This window comes from Plectropomus leopardus, chromosome 15 (assembly GCF_026936395.1).
Source record: "Plectropomus leopardus strain MGB_pleo_1.0 chromosome 15, ASM2693639v1, whole genome shotgun sequence".
Classification (NCBI taxonomy): domain Eukaryota; kingdom Metazoa; phylum Chordata; class Actinopteri; order Perciformes; family Serranidae; genus Plectropomus; species Plectropomus leopardus.
The window spans coordinates 21766745-21783878 of record NC_142190.1 but is presented as its reverse complement, the minus strand read 5'-3'; the positions used below and the strand labels follow the sequence as shown (position 1 = coordinate 21783878).

The 17134-nt window shown below is 38.4% G+C and overlaps 1 protein-coding gene and 1 long non-coding RNA gene across 2 annotated transcripts in view; one reads left to right on the top strand and one right to left on the bottom strand.

Annotated features, from left to right (window-relative positions):
- LOC148187295 (uncharacterized) overlaps window positions 1-17134 on the top strand; it is an 89615-nt gene that overhangs the window by 30825 nt on the left and 41656 nt on the right. The window contains exons 2-3 of the long non-coding RNA XR_015778842.1: window positions 6915-7012; window positions 16634-16680. This is a non-coding gene — a long non-coding RNA (uncharacterized LOC148187295). The remainder of the gene's footprint in view (window positions 1-6914; window positions 7013-16633; window positions 16681-17134) is intronic.
- The window catches only part of mtnr1bb (melatonin receptor 1Bb), a 41407-nt gene continuing 25390 nt past the window's right edge, over window positions 1118-17134 (bottom strand). The window contains exons 2-4 of the mRNA XM_042499300.2: window positions 9405-9523; window positions 8974-9318; window positions 1118-7790 (exon numbers count right to left, since the gene is read on the bottom strand). Of these exons, the coding sequence (XP_042355234.1) occupies window positions 7368-7790; window positions 8974-9318; window positions 9405-9523 (887 nt within the window). The 3' untranslated portion in view covers window positions 1118-7367. The remainder of the gene's footprint in view (window positions 7791-8973; window positions 9319-9404; window positions 9524-17134) is intronic.

Below are 17134 nucleotides of genomic sequence, written 5' to 3'. Positions count from 1 at the left end.
AAGCAGTAATTTCTCTTAACCACATCCCTCTTTCTTAATCATAATCCTCGCCTCCAGTGCTGGATCACCTCCAGCCACTTGTCCATGTCCTGCCGTCTGCTACAATCTAATCTGCATTTAGTTTGCCGAATGCCTTATGCTGTCTGGCAATTGCCTCTCTGACAAACTAATGTGGAGTGATGGAGAGACATGGTATGTTGTGTGGCTATAAATTAATTTAAAGTGTTCAATATGAAACTGCACCAGCTGATAATTTAATGTCTTTAAAAAAACATTTAGGTGTTTAGTAATTAAAAAGTCAATTTAAAAGAGTGGCCAGGATTTAGGGGCATCTAGCAGTGAGGATTGCACATTGTAACCAAGCTGAAACTTCTCCTGTGTGCCAAGCGTGAACTCTTGGTTAGGATTCCTTTAGTGCTCATTGTTAAGGAGCGTTTTTTTTTTTTTCATTTCTTCTTAAACCACGTTTAAGAAAAATGACAAATAAATCTAACTGGTACCTTGTACCTTGAATTTTTGCCCTCTAAATCCTACACACTGGAACTTTCAATTGTGTTTCATTGACAACAGTAAAAAAATAAAAAAATAAAATTTAGAGATTTAGTTTTCTTCACATACAGCTAGCACGTGACCCAACTCATACTCTTAAACTCTGCAAGCTGATAACCCCATTCACACTCACCTTTTCACCAGCTAAGGGCAGCAATATACTTTCTCCTTAATTATCTGTCCATCTCTCTTACCCATATAAAAGAAGAGTGTGTAAGTGCAAGGCAGCAGGGCTTGATGGCATAAGGGAGTTCAAAGTATGCACCACTTGCTGGCAAAAGCTCTTTTGCTCCAATTCAACCTAATTCTTTGCCTTAAGAGGGTACCTCAACTACAGGAAACTTTCAGTCAAAACACCTTTAAAAAGTCTGGCATGCTGGTCTATAATGAGAAATGTGTGGGTTTTAGTGACTTTGGGCTTTTAAAGAAACCTTTTAACCACTTACTAAGGGATGAAATATGAAACATAATGTTAAAAAAAAGCAACACATTTTTTTCATGTGCTGATTTCACATGCATTAATGAGCAAATATCACAAAGGATGATATATCAATTTTATTTTCCATAACATCGTGTTGCAGTAGAACTGTACACATAATGCATATCTTTTTACACACTGTTCATTTTGATGAGACTCAGTGTCATGACCAAGCCTTTTGAGTATTTCCATTACATTCCACAGATATCCCTTTGGTTAATCAGATCATCCACTGGGCGTCGTGGGCGGGGCCTGCACCTGTTTGTGCATTCTTGTCAGTGAGCGCCACCTCCATAAACACAGACAAGCATGCACATTCACACAGCCTCTGAACAGAGGACACTTTTCATGACATGAGTAGTCAACTGGCCCGAAAGTTCAGTCTCTGATTTCTAACCTTGCTTATGTTCTAAAATGACATTTTTAATTGTCTGGTTTAATCTGGTGCCTCTTTACACTAAAAAAGAGAGTAAATACAGCTTGAACATTTTCATTGTGTAACATCTCTAACACATGGTTTAATTCATGCCCCAAAGAATTCAGGCTGCGGGCAAACAAGAGATCCAAGCACGTCTTATGAGTTGCAGCCAACTAAGTGGCCACTGAGTGTAAATATTTATCAGGTGAAAAAGATTTGTGCTTTGCAAATGCCGTAATACGTGTTTCATTCATGTTTTTTTTCTCATCACAGTTTTAAATGTATCAATTGGTTTCTGGTTTGTAAAGAATATATAGGAGGTGCAGCTGCGTTTTCTGTTGTTTGTCAGTGCATTGCATGTGACAGTGCATTCAATTATGTTCCCAAGGCTTGTCATTTTATTTTCATTTGAGTGAAAGTACCTTGTGCATAATTTGATCAGTGTTGCATCCTTTTCTGCCTTAAGCTGTGGGCTGATGTTGTCATGCTGTTACATAACCCATCAAAAGTGGCTACTGTATGGTGAGTATGTCCAGATGAAAGTAAAGGAAGATAACAATAAGGCAAGTCTGAATTGTGTCATTCAGGCCTGTAGCTCAGAGTTGGAAAGTGTCCAGAGGAGAATATTTAAATGATCTCTTTTACCTACTTATGAGGTTGCAAGATTTCTGCACAGCAGACAGTAACACTGATCAAAAAGCTACATCTTTCGAATCACACCAAAGCCTTGATGAGCATCAGCCGTAATGAGCAAATAACTGTATCGAGTTTCTATGGTTTTGGAATATTTTGTGAACTATGGCCTGTGATTACAAATTGCATCCATAAAAATAAGTCAATTGAAGCAACTGTGTTTATAGCAGAAATCGAATGCAAGGCTTTTCAAATGCAAAGTGGCTGCTTCACCCGCATGCTGCTTTTTCTCTAAAAGATCACACAATAAAAAAGAAAAGTCAGAAAGTGAGAAATACCAGGGAATGCCTCTTTTAGGAAGATGTCGACCCTGCATAATTATTGTGCACGGGTGTTGGGTGAGGGTGCAAGAGGGAATCCAATGGCAGAAATTTGAGTGCGTCGCCTCATTGAATACAGCACTTAAAATAGATTAGTAGCACATACTGAAGAAACCTTTCATCTTCCAATGAAAACATTGTGATACCCTTCACTCCTTGCGTCTTTGTGTGTTTATTTTGAAGGCAGAGTTGTATTTACACCATTAAATATATATGTTGCTTTTTTAATTCACACTAAAAATCAACATAGGTTCACAGTTTTTTTGACTCTGAAATCAACACTTTTTTTTTCTGCCTCAGTTACAATCATACATAGCACACCTGTTGCTTCTGTTGTGAAAAACTAACACTCTGCTACAGCATCTGACGTGGTGTTAACATACTCCAAAATGGCAAACACCAGGATACATTTCCTTTTTGAAACTAGGTAGCTCACGACATAGTCAGACATGTATTAATTTGCCAGAAAATGGAAAAATGCCACAAACTACTCTATCCAAATGCTGGAGACTTTTTAAACTCCAGTTTAAAAACTAATAAATAGTGTTTTTCAGAAAAGCAGATTAACACTGCCAGCTTTTCAAATTTGAAAAACAAGATTTAGAATTTGGAAGATGTAAATGTTATTCTGTGTTAAAGCCCAGTGAGAAATTGCAGCGGAGTGGTTAGTATTAACGCTTTGAGGTTGTGCTGTACAAAAATGGTATGCGAATCTTCCCTTTAAGCTGGCGAGTAAGGTGTCACGATTGGTGGCATGGAGAAAAAGGCCCAAAGTAAGGGTGCCGACAGTGAGCATAGGAAACACAAGTGAACATAGTTACATAATGTCGCTGTAGGGTATATAGAAAGAAAACACAAAGGAGAGAAAGATAATATTTGTTCTTCTGTTTCGGCAATTGAGTCTCCCGCCTGAGGCCTGCATGTGAACTTCTGTGCGATGCTGAAGAGAAAAACTTTCTATAGACGACTGTCCTGAATACATAAAAAGAAACAGTATGGAAGCAAACTTGGTTTGCTGAATGGGTTCGTTTTTAATAGAAAATATGGCACTTGCCATGATATTTAAAATTTGACACTATTGTATTAACTGTAAGGCAGTATTTTTGAATGAAAAAAAGACCTCAAAGGACCCAAGGTGTTGTAAAGATTTCCCCAGCAATAACTCGACAAAGTGTATCTACACCTAACGCCCATCAGTTATGCCCATTTCTTTGGTTTAAATTGTTTAAAAGTCTTCCCTCCAAGTGCATCTAAAACACTCTCCAGATGTTTGAGCATTGGTTTTCTCTGCACTGTAACATCACGTTTTTGTTGCTGTTCAGTTCCTCCTTCCCTGCAGCGACCTGGACACCACTCCTGCTTCCCCAGTGGTGGATTGACCTTCTCACATCTCTTGTCAGGAGAGCGTAGTCACTCCCTATATTGATCTAAATCCCATCTCTTCAACAAAAACTATATACCCCTGTTTTCTACCCTCCTCTGCACGGCAAATGTCATTGTTTGCTTCCAAATATTCCTCCTCTGCTTGCAAAGCTCTCACATCTGTCCTGTCCCATGAATATTTATAGTACGACTTTGAGCTTTGCATCTGTTACCATTCTTGATTTATGGCTTTGCACATTTTTACCCTGTATAAGAACACACAAATGTGCTATGAATTTAAATGTGTGAACCAAAATCATTAAAATTATTATGTGGCGCTTGTTTATGCCATTTTTGGATATTTGATTTGTGCAATTAGCAGTTGATTCCATCGCCCCACACTGAAAAACAAATACATTTGTAGTGATGCAATGTACATGCCAATTAAGCAGTGTTGCTAAGAGGTTGTTTTAGATGCACTTTGCAACTGTAGAGAAGTTAATGGAAAGGGAGTTTAAGCATTATCTGATAATAACCTGTTAATTGCGTGGGGTTATTGAGCTTCACATATATTAAAAAAACACATTTTGAATACATCTCCAATAACAATATACCACAGTTAAAAACCACACTGACACTAATTTACAAAATATCCCTTTGAAATGTCTTCACACTCCCATAAATGGCAGCTAATACACTGCAAATGTTTCAGACAACCATGTAACATGACAATATGTTCGGTAGGTAGGCACCCTGAGATGGGAATACAGATATGAGCTGTACCTTCTCAACAATCTTTAAACACACTGTTCAGTCAAGAGGCAATAAAAGTCACTCTTTTGTCAGACTAAATACGACTAAGTGACAGTACAACTCCTAAACACTTTCCCTAATGTACCCTTTTTGTTTGTTTTTCCACAGTGAAAGCATCAAATTTGTCCCTGGTGAAATATTTTTTCTATTAAAAATAAATAAACTACATTAATAAAGATAAATAACCTCTCAAATGAAAAACTAAAGTTTTGCATAAGTAGTTCAGAATACAGAATAAGAATCGCCACTGCGAGAGACATTCTGCATACGATGTAGGAGGCAGAGGAACCTGTGCCCATTCTATATTGCTTGCTGTACTTTCAGAAAATGCATTTATCCGCTTCCTTTTTCCAGCTGGAGGCTTTCTAGCATAGAAGGCAGGAGAACATCCTGAACTTGCTGTGTATCTCAGTCCTTTTGTTGGCTGGCTGTGTGACCCAAACAGCAGCATCATTTTACAGTGAATTGGTAAAATATATGGATGTAGGGACTATCTCAGTTAACTGGATATGATTTTTTTTTTTTTTTTTACATGCAGCAACCACTGCTTTACTTTTTGCATAGCAAAGTGTTGCTGTGCAGAAAGAATCATCCATGCTGTTGCACTTGGCTATTTTTTTATTGAACAACTTAGTGCATTTCAATGTTGTTAATGTGTTAGTGTTAGTGTATGAAGTTTTGCTCTCACTGTGAGAAGTCTTACCCTCATTCTTTACTTGCACTGTGAGTGTTCTCTAGTGGTAAAAGAAGTTAAAGGAATATGTCACACACCAAATTATCATTTGCATATCAGTTACTCACCTCATGATACACTTGACTTTGTGAAGAAAACTATTTTTCTTGCATGCCTCCACAATTAACAAAAACAGCATATTACTGATGAATTACTATAAAGGGGGTTTGTGTTTAACAAGGCAAAACTATATTAATAAATCCATTTGCATAATCTTGCTCAACAGGTGCAGTATAATTGTTAAAACCTAAAACCTTACTATCACATTTAAACAGTCTCACACACAAACAAGTATTACACTTGGGTAAGTTTTTGTACTTTAACTCTACTGGAATGCACAAACAGTTTAAACAAGCCCTCCTGCCCAGGTGTGCTACGTGTATGTGAAAGTGTTTTTAAATGGTGAGGTTTTAGCCAAAATTCATGCGTTTGGAATGCACTTAGCATACGACTGCATAAATAAGACTTGGACTATACTGCTAAGTTATTTCAGTTTGTAAAGTTATTTGAGTTTGAAGTTTTGATGTGGTTTTGCTGTTGTTAAATGCTTCCTTCCCATGACTCTAATTAATCAAAAATTGTCTTAGTTTCTGGATTCCTTGTTCACCATTGAGGCATTCAAGAAAAGCACATATTTCTTCGCAAATTCAACTTAACACAGGGTTAGTAGTTGATATTTAAATTATCAACTTGTGGGTGAAGTATCCCTTTGAGAAAAGGTACAAATGTGTCAGCATCAAAATACACCAAAAGTACCTTAGTGCAAGTACCTCAAAAGGTCATGAATGGAATTGTGCCCTCAGTTGTAGACTTACAGTGAATTAATGCTTATTTTGTTTCTTTGTCTGGGTCTGTCCCAACAGTTTTATATTTTTAACTACAAACTGTTATTGTTTAAACAAATCTATATCTTATATATATACAGTATATTGGATTTAATTTATTATGATTTAGGTGTGTGGCAACAAGCCACAAACACTTTATTTACATTTTTGAGGACACATCTGCAAAGTGTGGTACTGTAGATGTTTTTGTGCTCTGTATAAAAGTCATGTTGAACTTTTGTAGCAGAAAATTAGAAAACAAAGACTCAATATTTTTCAATTAAAAATCAAATAAAATATGATATCATATATTTTTTTCTCACTCAAAGCTTTTGCTTGTTGTAGAAAACTGTTTTTATTCAAAAGAAACTGATGAGGAAGGTTTTTATGCAGCCTCCAGTGACCTTTAAATAGGTATTGCAATAAAGTTTTTTAATGGTTGAAGTGCACCGGCTGAAAAGTATTTGTAGTTTAAGGTGCTAGGCAGAACGATGAATACAGCAGCAATAATAGATAGGTAGGTGTCCTCACCTGCTACATCACATGCACCATTTGTTTCAGAACTTTCAAAAACTAAAGCAGCCATGCTAATTGGCACGTCCCACAAGGTGCGGTGCTAGTTTTGCGCATGACTTCCTCTGTTTCATCCATCAGTGACTTCATTTCCTGAATTAATGTAGGCTTATATGTTCATTACTAAGTTTTTGTTTGTCGTTCTTTGCAGTGCAAGAGGGTTAGACTGGGCAGCATGAAGTTTACGCTACTGACCACATGACTGTCACCAAATGGCACCCCATCTCCTCTTGCCAATATGTCATTCAGGTGAGGCGAGTTTTACTATTTGAGGCTTTTGAAGTTACTAAAGAGAGGTGTATGTTTACCAGTGGTTACCCCATTTCATGAAATATGTCTCAGAGTCTAAAACAGCAGACATTAAAGGATATTACAGTTTTTCTTTTTTTTAAGTACTAAAGTACCATTCAGATTGTTTTTAGAGTACAAGCAAAATGAAACTGCAATGCACGGCTCAGGTCCTCCAGGACAAAACATCTCTTAAAAGCTTTGCAAGCCATGCATTCCAGTTACATCTCTTACTTGATACTCTTTAGCTGCACAACCATCTGGATGTCACATAAAAACAGGAATTACAACTCCACAGGCTGAAGGGTTTCAGATTTCATTCTTTGTTTGTACGATCTCTGACCGACTCGTTGTTGTTGAGCGGCGGAGGCGGCGACTGCTTGCTCCTCATGCTCCTAGCGTCCGTGGCGGCTCGCGAAGTCTCTGTCACAAAGAGCCGAGTCACCCAGACGGATGTGACAATTCGTTTGTACTCGTTCCTGAAATTCCTGTTGAGTAAGCCATAGATGATGGCGTTCAGACAGCTATTGAAGTAGGCCATGAAGTAACTGACCACAAAAAGCCACTCGGGGATACGGGGAGCCACACGGGATGGATCTATGGCCACCGCCAAGCCGATCAAGTTAAGTGGAGCCCAGCAGATGGCGAAAAGCACAAAGACCACAAACATGGTGATGAAATTCCTCAAGTCACTTGGTCTGAGGCGAGGGCTCTCCTCTGTCTTAACTTTGCGTCGCACCTGGATACAAACACATAAGATATAAATTAGAACGTAAAAGTGATATTTGTCTCTGCCTCTTCATGTTAAACAGACACATGAAAACAGACAGAAACCCATGCAGATATCGACACATACAACCAGTCCTGGGATCTCATCCATCTATTTGACTGTCAAACACCATATCACAGCTGAATTCACAGGCACCGACTTTTTAAAGAAAACTACATCAAATAATAAAGCTACAGTAGGTAACTTTTATAAAAGATAACTTCGTTATATGTGCTGCAAATGTTATTATAGCTTGACAGTGGTATGTGGGCCGAAAATCTATGAAATGATCGTGTTCCCTTGCCTCTTCGTAGTGCCCCTAATGGCCTTTGCAAGAATCTGTCTTACCTGAATGAAAACAACAATCAGAGCCAAGGAGCCTCTGATGCTCGCAAAAACAAGTAAACAACTGTGAATGTGAAAGCTTTTTGTCGTCGGTCTTTTCTGTTTACTCTGTCTTTGCCATGTATGCTGTTGTGCGCCAGAATTGATTTATACTGCATTACAGACACCTTTTCTCTGACTGGTTGTTTTTGTAGCACCTTGTTTGGTAGCCTCGGCCACCAGTGTATGAATGTGTGTGTGAATGTGACTCTTAGTGTGAAAGCGCTTTGAGTTGTCAAACAACTAAAAAAGCACTATAGAAATGCAGGTCCATCTACCATTTGTTCAAGTGCAGTAATGTCATTAGAAGCAATATAATGAGGCAGATCATTTGTCTCATGGACTACTGTCAGGATATAGTGACAGTTTCAGGAAATATGACAAAAAGTTATTATTATAAAAGTTGCCAAGTGTAGCTTTTGAGATCAAAAATCTTAACTCAAATGCTATATGGCCAAAAAGATTTTAATGATGTGAAAATATACGGATTTTGTTTTCATCCAATAAAGGGTCATTGATTTAAGGTAAGATTTTCAGAACTTGGAGTGACCATATTTTTCACATTACCAATTTAGATGAACTTTGGAAGGCTGATGGATCATATTATTTTTTGACCCAAGATATGCCTGTATTATTTACAGCTGATGGCACACTTACGGGTTTATTTGGATGGCATTTTTACACTTTTCTAAAAGCCCCTTCCCTCAATTAATACCTTCTGTGTGCCTGGAAAGATGTAAATAACCGCATAGAGGAGCAGAAAACTGACCTGAATCACAAGTACCCAGATGCGTAGATAACAGAAGGTGACCACTGCAATGGGAACCAAGAAGTGAACCACCACTACAGCTACTGTGTAGGAACTGCTGACATTCTGGGCGAAGGTGCAGGAGTAGACCCGCGGGTCATAGCGCAGGGAGCCAACGAAGAAATTGGGGACAATGGCCACGACTGTGAGCACCCAAATTAAGGCAACAAACAGCAGAGTGTTACGATAGCTGTACAGCCGGCTGTAGGAGAAGGAGTGGCAGATGTAGCAGTATCTGTTCACTGCAATCCCAGTGATGTTGAAAATGGAGCCGATGACACTCAGCCCCATTAGGAAACCGCTGACCTGAAGAGAGAGAAAGAGTTTGTGTCAGTGTGTTGGTTTACTGGTGCTGAATTAACTGAAACATGCTTTCACAGCTGTGGTCTTACCATGCATTGTATGTTTCCCAGTGCCCATCCGTCATGGAAGAGAGCATAGAGAACCAAGGGGTAGGGGTAGAAGGCTACCACAAGGTCAGCAAAGGCCAAACTCACCACAAACACATTACCTGCAGGAGAAGGCACACAGTAACAGTCTTTAATATATTTACAGTAAATTGGTGACTGACTGTGAGATGAGTCACCTGCTTTATTTTTCAGGAGACACCATAGTCATGCTGTTCTGTTAACACTGGATTCACCCTCTAATGTAGCTCTGATGGGTTTGCCCCTCATCTTTTCATCTCAGCACAATGCATTTGCCTTCATGTGCTCAGACAGCCAGGATAAGTACATTCAACCCTGTTGGCTCATTCCGATAGGAGGCGTCACAAGTAGCACTTTTGATGCTTTTACATTTAAAGTGTGTACGTGTTTGGCATATAAAACATCTGCATTCTTATTGTGATTTACAATCTATTTAAGACTGACATTATGCTACAGTGTCAGAATAACCCTCCAGTCTTCTGCAGCATAGTCATGTACCTCTGTAGCTAACTGTGTGCACGTTTTGCAAAGTACTTTATTATGACAAGAGAAATTGCTTCACATTCCTTGATTCAATTATTCTTTCTCTGGCAAGATTGTTGGCAGAGAGAAAAGAGATTACATGCCAAAGGTTTCTAGCCACAGCTGGTTTCCTCCCCCCACACAGTTTAATCAGGAATGGCAGAGCCACTGTGTTTTGACAGAGTAGAGGGACAAGCTTTTGGACATTGCACTTGAGCCTCTGCAACACCGGGGCATGCAGGTCCTTTTTAATCTAGCTGATCCCCCAGCCTAATCCAAACAGGGGTCTCTGGTTCACAAAATTCAGTTGGTATGTAGCATTGCTTTAGTTCAGGCAGAGTTCTGTAGTTTTTGCTAGTCGGTGATCAGCTGCTTCAATCGTGCTTCACCATAAGTAGCTCATTCATTGGCTACCAGTGGACTAGTAGCATTTAATGGTATTCTCACAGGTGTACAAATCAGCAATTACAACCTGACACTTCTGGCTCTCCTGATAAGCTCATAGCAGTGTCAGAGCTCCCTCCGCCACCCTTATGTTTTAAGCCTGGGGTATTGTTAACTTTACCCTTATGTAAGATCTATTAACTTTATATAAGATCTAGTGTTAATGTTAAAGGGGGATAAGCATCCCCAGTCAAAGCCATGCAGTACACAACATACATCTGAGGTTGATGAGAAAGTCATAGATTTTTCAGGTATTTGGTCATTCATCAAAACCACTGGACAAATTTAAAGTGAGACCAGATAATGGTCCTAGATGAAAAGTTTAGGGGTTACCAAAATCATTGTAATTCATCCTGTGGGGAACATGAATGTATGGATGAGCTTTCATGACAGTCCATCCAATAGTAGATGTTTAACAAAAAATACTAATATGAATCTCATGGTGGCACTTTTTAGAGGAGAAGTCAGGGGATCATCAAAGTCAGAAGGCTTTGTCCTCTGGGGACCATGAATGATTGTACCACATTTCCTGACAATGGCATCCCCTAGTTTTGAGCTATTTCAGTATGGACCAAGGGGATGGAGCAACCGATCGGCTGACAGAACAACATTTGCATCCAAAAGACATACAACACAGGAAAACAAAAAACACAATTGTGCTTCAAATACACAAACACTGAAAACAATGTACTGCAAATACAGCTAGGAAATGGTCTGCACCTTTTTTCTTAAAATGTTGCATTAAGAGTGAAAATTTGCATTAAATATCACTGATATACAAGTTTTAGTACCCTATAATTAACGCGACACAAACACAAACTGATAAAAGTTCATATTTACTGGGACGTCTCAGTGCAACAATAGCTTAATGCAATCACCAGTTATTGCTCAGTGTGTGTGTGTGTGTGTGTGTGTGTGCCCGTCTGTCTAACAGTGCATGATTTAGAAAAAAATCCAGACATCAAAAGGAAAAAAATATTATTTGAAGTGACAGTCATAATCACAACCAACAAATATGTTGATAAGAAAAATGTCTAGATGTTGACAATCCTGCATGGGGTTATAGCAAGTGCACCATGGCATCTTCAATTATAGCTGATAAGACTTTACTATCCAATACATTTTTTTCAGTGTATTTGAATATAAACAGTATGTGTGCATTAGGGGAAAGAACATACAGAAGTAGAAATAATATTTATGGATAGACATTTGTTCATTATCAACTGCTTTGTATGTGTTTGGGCATGCATGTCCCACTTAAATAGACAATTACGGGAATGAAGAGGTTGAGGTGCACATGCACATTAAGGTCTACAATAAATAGACAGACCTTGACCTTGAGGCTATAGCAGTCTTTACAGGAAAGAGTTTTGAGACTCAGTGAAAGTGGATATTCAAACTTTACCTTTTACATGCAACAAAACAACATTAGTTTTTTCAAAATGCTTAATTGCATTCTCTTTGCGACATAAACCTTTTTTTTTTTTTTTTTTTTTAAAGTATCAATCTCAAACTGATGCGCACTGATGAAAGTATTGCAGTATTTATATATGTGCAATTAGTAAAAAAAAACCTGGGATCAGCGCTGGGCTTTGAGGCCATTTCGACACAGTGGCCAAACATTGGAATTACAACTCCTTGGTTTGTTATGTGATACCATTTGGTCAAGAAAGACTTCTTTCCATAGACCTAGACTATGAAAGAAACATCAGAACATCAGTGGATACTTTTTTTTTTTTTAGCATCACAATGCAAAATGACCCATTTCACTATTGCATTTGATCCATATGTTTCGATAACATTTTGAAAGTCTAGGTGAGCCATGCAGTTAAATTATTTTACACTCATACAAGTTAACAGAACATTAAACTGGAAGTTAGCTACTCAGATGGCTAAAGTTAGTAGATGGCAACTGCAAGTCTCTAGTGCGCTTGCTCTATGGGCCCAATGGTGCAGTAGATCCGAGTAAATTTATACCTGAGAAGTCAAACTTTTTGGCCACTGAGCAACTTTCATAGGAAATGGAGCCCCACCTCTAACGCTCGTTCAGTTCTTTTTATATATCCATCATTATGAACTGGGTGTTGAGGGTGCTGTGTTAAGTTACGGCTTATGCAAACTGAACATTCCCGAATATTTCCTATGGCTGCAGTTTCATATTTAACTGGCAAGTTCACTTTTACTTTGAAGTAGTCACAGCAGGATATGCAATGTGTTTTTCATCGAGATTCGCACTTACCACCATCGTTCATCAAAAATGTGTCGACAAAACAATTCATTTTTGACAGGGATTAGTTTTAAATATCGCAGGGAGTAATGGAACAAGAAATAGCTGTTAAATGAAGAGCTGCAGGCAACAAATTGCAAACCTCCAACTTAGCAATTTCCTCAGCATAAAATGAAACATTAGTTGCTCACAGAATTAAGGAAAAAGGCCACATTTTACTGATTCTTTAACAACAATATTTTGTTTTTGCCTCCCCCAGAACTCAGTGACCTGTAGTATAAAGCCATATTTATGGATCCATCATTTCCATGCTTCATTGTCTATGTAAGCAGCTTTGCAATACATTGTGGTAGTGCAGTGTTTTGTTTCAAGAGAATGGATCTCTGTACCTCATTTGTGTAAATTTAAGTCTAGGCAGCTTGATGTAAGGCAGGGGAGTCCAGTGTGACATTCTGGAACTCTGGAAACTCCCAACAAAGCTTTTAAAGTAACCATTGTCAATTTAAAATAAAGACAGATTCAACAACTGCACTGATGTTTACAGAAGCCCATTTCCAGGAACTGTTTTTGTAATATAAGAGAAACGAGCCATTATGGTCCGGATCTGGGAGCAGACAGCTCGTAGGACTGAAATCTTCAAAATCGCCATTTTAACTTGCTTGCATGCTTTCTTTTTCCACGCAAACATGACTTTTTGTGTTTTGGAAATAATCATTGAGCAATGGAACTCGTTAGAAATAATGCTCAAACTCTGCATCATTACTGTAGCCAATAAAAATGTTATATGGGCTTCTTAAAATATATTCTCAAACAACTGCACTTGGCAACCAAGGCCTATTGTGAATGACTCTGTGCAGTTAGCAGCCTGCCAGAAGAATGAGATCATTTTAATCACAGTTGTTATGGCATTAAGTAGAAAATGGACAGAAAAACCTTTTAAATGTTTTTTTATGCCAATGTACAAAGGCATGCATTAGAAAAAAAAACTTTTTGTTATAGTTTCTGGAAAGTCTCTTTTGCATTAACTTTGAATTGATGCAAAAGTTATTCTTCTATCTTCATAAAAACCTGGAAACATTTTCTGTAAAAAATATCTGCAATCAAAAATGACTGTGAACACAGGTTTTCAGATAATTATGGGTGTTTGATTTTTCAATTTACATGCTGAACTGAGTCACCTCAAACACAGAAAAGTGTTGCATATTTGCAAGTGTGATAGTTCAGCTGCGTGGATAGTCAGGCTTTAAAATATTTGGACAATTATCACACAGCTGTCATAGCCATGTTTTCCTTTTGAAAGGAAATCACCAACACTTCTAAACTGCGAAATGTGTGACCTATTCAATGACCCTCTGTTCCACGGCACTGCCATGGCGTCACACTACATGAGAAATAACAAGCGTTACATAAACTCCTATAAAGCTGCATAGCTGTTATGAGCCTCTTGTTTGCACATAATTGTGTGCTCAATCAAATTTCAGGTACTTTTACCAAATTAGTTGTTTTGTTGTTTATGTTGAAGCATTGTTTATCAGAGAGATACATGAAAGTTATGTTTATTCATGAGTGTCAGAGCAGTCCATGTAGTCTAAGAGGTAATGAGTAGGAAAGCCGTTAACATGATGTTTTAATTTGTTGAGTGAAAATCATGAGATGTGATGGTGTAACAGATTGTTAATAGGCAGTGGAAGGAACGAGTTTTTTTCTACTCACACACACACAACTAATGGACATGTATCAGTGCTGTTTTAAAGCTGGCAGATGGTTGTAATTATTACCAAACTGAAAAGAGAAATCCTTTCTGCAATAGCTGTTTATGACTTTTCTGACCACGCAATGCTGTTAATGCAGTATGACTGGATAAGCAGCAGTTGCCACACGTGTGCACTTCCCTGGCACAAACCCAGGCAATCTGTGTGTCTGTTTGTGTGTATGTGTGTGTGTGTGAGAGAGAGAGAGGGTGAGCAGTAGCTGGCAGCTTTATGTTCTCCGCCATCAGCCTGATGAAGAGCAGCGCACATTTGACGAAGCACCAAACAAGTGTTTCACATGTGGGGATCGCACACAGATGCACACCTGTTAGAGAATTTCTGAACCATCTGTTCACTAAGCCACGGATTATGATGGTGATCACATTTCCCAATTATTCATAGATGAGAGTCTATAAGCTTAAAATCTTGTTTTAGGTTTTGGAGCAACATAAACTATCGTTAGATTACACCACAACTTCATTTACCCAGAAGCCTCTGGGAATGGGGTGTAATTTGAACAAGCAAGTGCTCAGAGACCTTGATTTTTTTGAATTTCCAGTTGAAAGCATATACACACTCTGAAACTCTGGGATTAATTTGCAGTAGCAACCTATTTGGCTGCACCAATCAAAGAGGAAATGAACAAACATGCATAGTAAACAGTATTTTTTGCACTGCTGCTTGTTTTTTTCCACCCTTTTTATGCCTAATAGGTGGATTTGATGTTCCTGAGATTGAAGTTTGTACAGCGCTTCACAAGGTTATTCACATGTACATAATTGCATATGGAAATGGTGACTGAAACTTAATCTTCTTTGTCAAAGGCATGCGTGAATGATTACTGTAATAAACAATATTAGAACCCAAAATGATTTTATGCATTTTCCCTCCATGTCTGTGAGCAGCTCCCAAGGGGAAGAGATTGCAAAGATTTTCCTCTCATTTGCTTTTTTTAAATGTCTTTCCTGTGGGAGGACATGCTAGGCAGATTTGCCTTGTTTGCATTTAAATTTGTTTTCAGTGAAGGAGTGAGGCCAAAATAAAAAATGAAAAAAAAGATGATAAGGGAATGATGACAGGAATGGGGACTGGATCCAGAAAGGAGTGATGTGGAGAGAAAAGAGTGGTCAGGCATGGTAAAAAAAAAAAAAAAGCTGTACTTTCATGTGGAAAGGCTGTGTTAGAAGTCTCATTTAAGACAGGGAAAATAAATAATGCAATTCCCAGAAGACATGATCCAGACAATTTACATCCTTGTAATTTTATAATGAAGCTGTCACCTGTGGTCATTTCTTCAATCTGTTAAATTGAAGAACATGACACAAAAACAAAAGGAGAGACAATGTCTGACTCAGTCTTCAGAAATGAATGAACAAAGCTGTCAACAGGAAATAGAAAATTAGGAAGATGGCGGAAAAATAAAAGGAGGTTAGAGGTTGGTGGAGGAGGGGATTGTTAGCAGTGGAGGCGGAAGAGAGGGGAGAATAAGCTGATGACAGAAGACAAGATAAAAGAGTAATACATTTTCTCATAGTTTTGTAGGCCAGGCAATAAACGATCTTGTCATCACCACTATACATCAGATCCCTTTCCTCAGCATGCCAGCAGCTTCTTCACTTCACTGCCCTGCCGACTGCCTGGTCATACATAGCTGACCCCACAAGGGAGAGAAAGGCGAACCTTTCTACCTCCTCCACTACTGTCTTTTTTTTAAAAAATTGTCTATTTCACTTAGCTGCTTCTCAAATTCCTCAGCCACGGAGTGCTAGTTTTGAACGATACGACCCAATAACCCTCCTTCCTCGCTTTTTAATGATCCAGCTTTTTCTTTTTTTTATTCCTGTGTTGTTTTCTGTTGAATGTAGAAAAAAGAGACAAACACACATACACACATCGGGAGTGCAGGGTGGGTGATCAGGCCACATTGCCAGTCTGAAATGGATTGGGAGCATGTCTGGGTACTACTGTTAGAAGAAAAGGACCTTAAAGTGCACTGTATCACTCTCTAGACTCTCCATATTAAAAAGAGTTCACAGAAGGAGAGGAGTTCCAGCGAAGTTTGAGTCTGTTCTGAAACAGAGTTCAGAATATGCACCATATTCTGTAACTGAAAAGTAGTTATTGCCTTGGGCAAATGCTGTACAGTGAGTTAAACTTTACATTCATAAGCTTACACTTTCTGCAGGAGCAAAGACACATATAGTCTACAGTATCCACGGTTTTAAGTGTCTGTTTTTTTTCTTTTTCAGGACAAAGAAAAAAAGCTGCAACAGACAATGGACGTCGACAGCCACAGGTAAGTCATAACAAGTCAAACATGTAGCTATTGAAATTACATGTTTAGTTAAAAAGCTGAGCAACAATATTTGCCATGCAACTAAATGTAAAGGCCTGAAAAGCGGACGTAAAAAACGAAATTTTCTGAAGCCCTGATTGAATTTAATCCTCAAAATCCCCTTAAGTAAATAACTGGACAACTGCTGTTTGCGCACACTTTATCCACAGCTCACCAACTATCTTATTCCAACATATTTCACTTGACAATACCATTTCTCTAACCCACCAGTAAATTATGTCTGAAGTGCAGAGGGGAAAAGTCATCCTGGTTGAGCTGATTGGTATAAACATCCCCGAGGTAACATTTTAATTAGAAATGTGCAAAAATTTATCCAGTGAGAGATGTGACGAGTCCTCCTTAATTTACCTGGAAGTTAGCGGTTGACTCTAACCAGCTCAGTACATCAAACTAG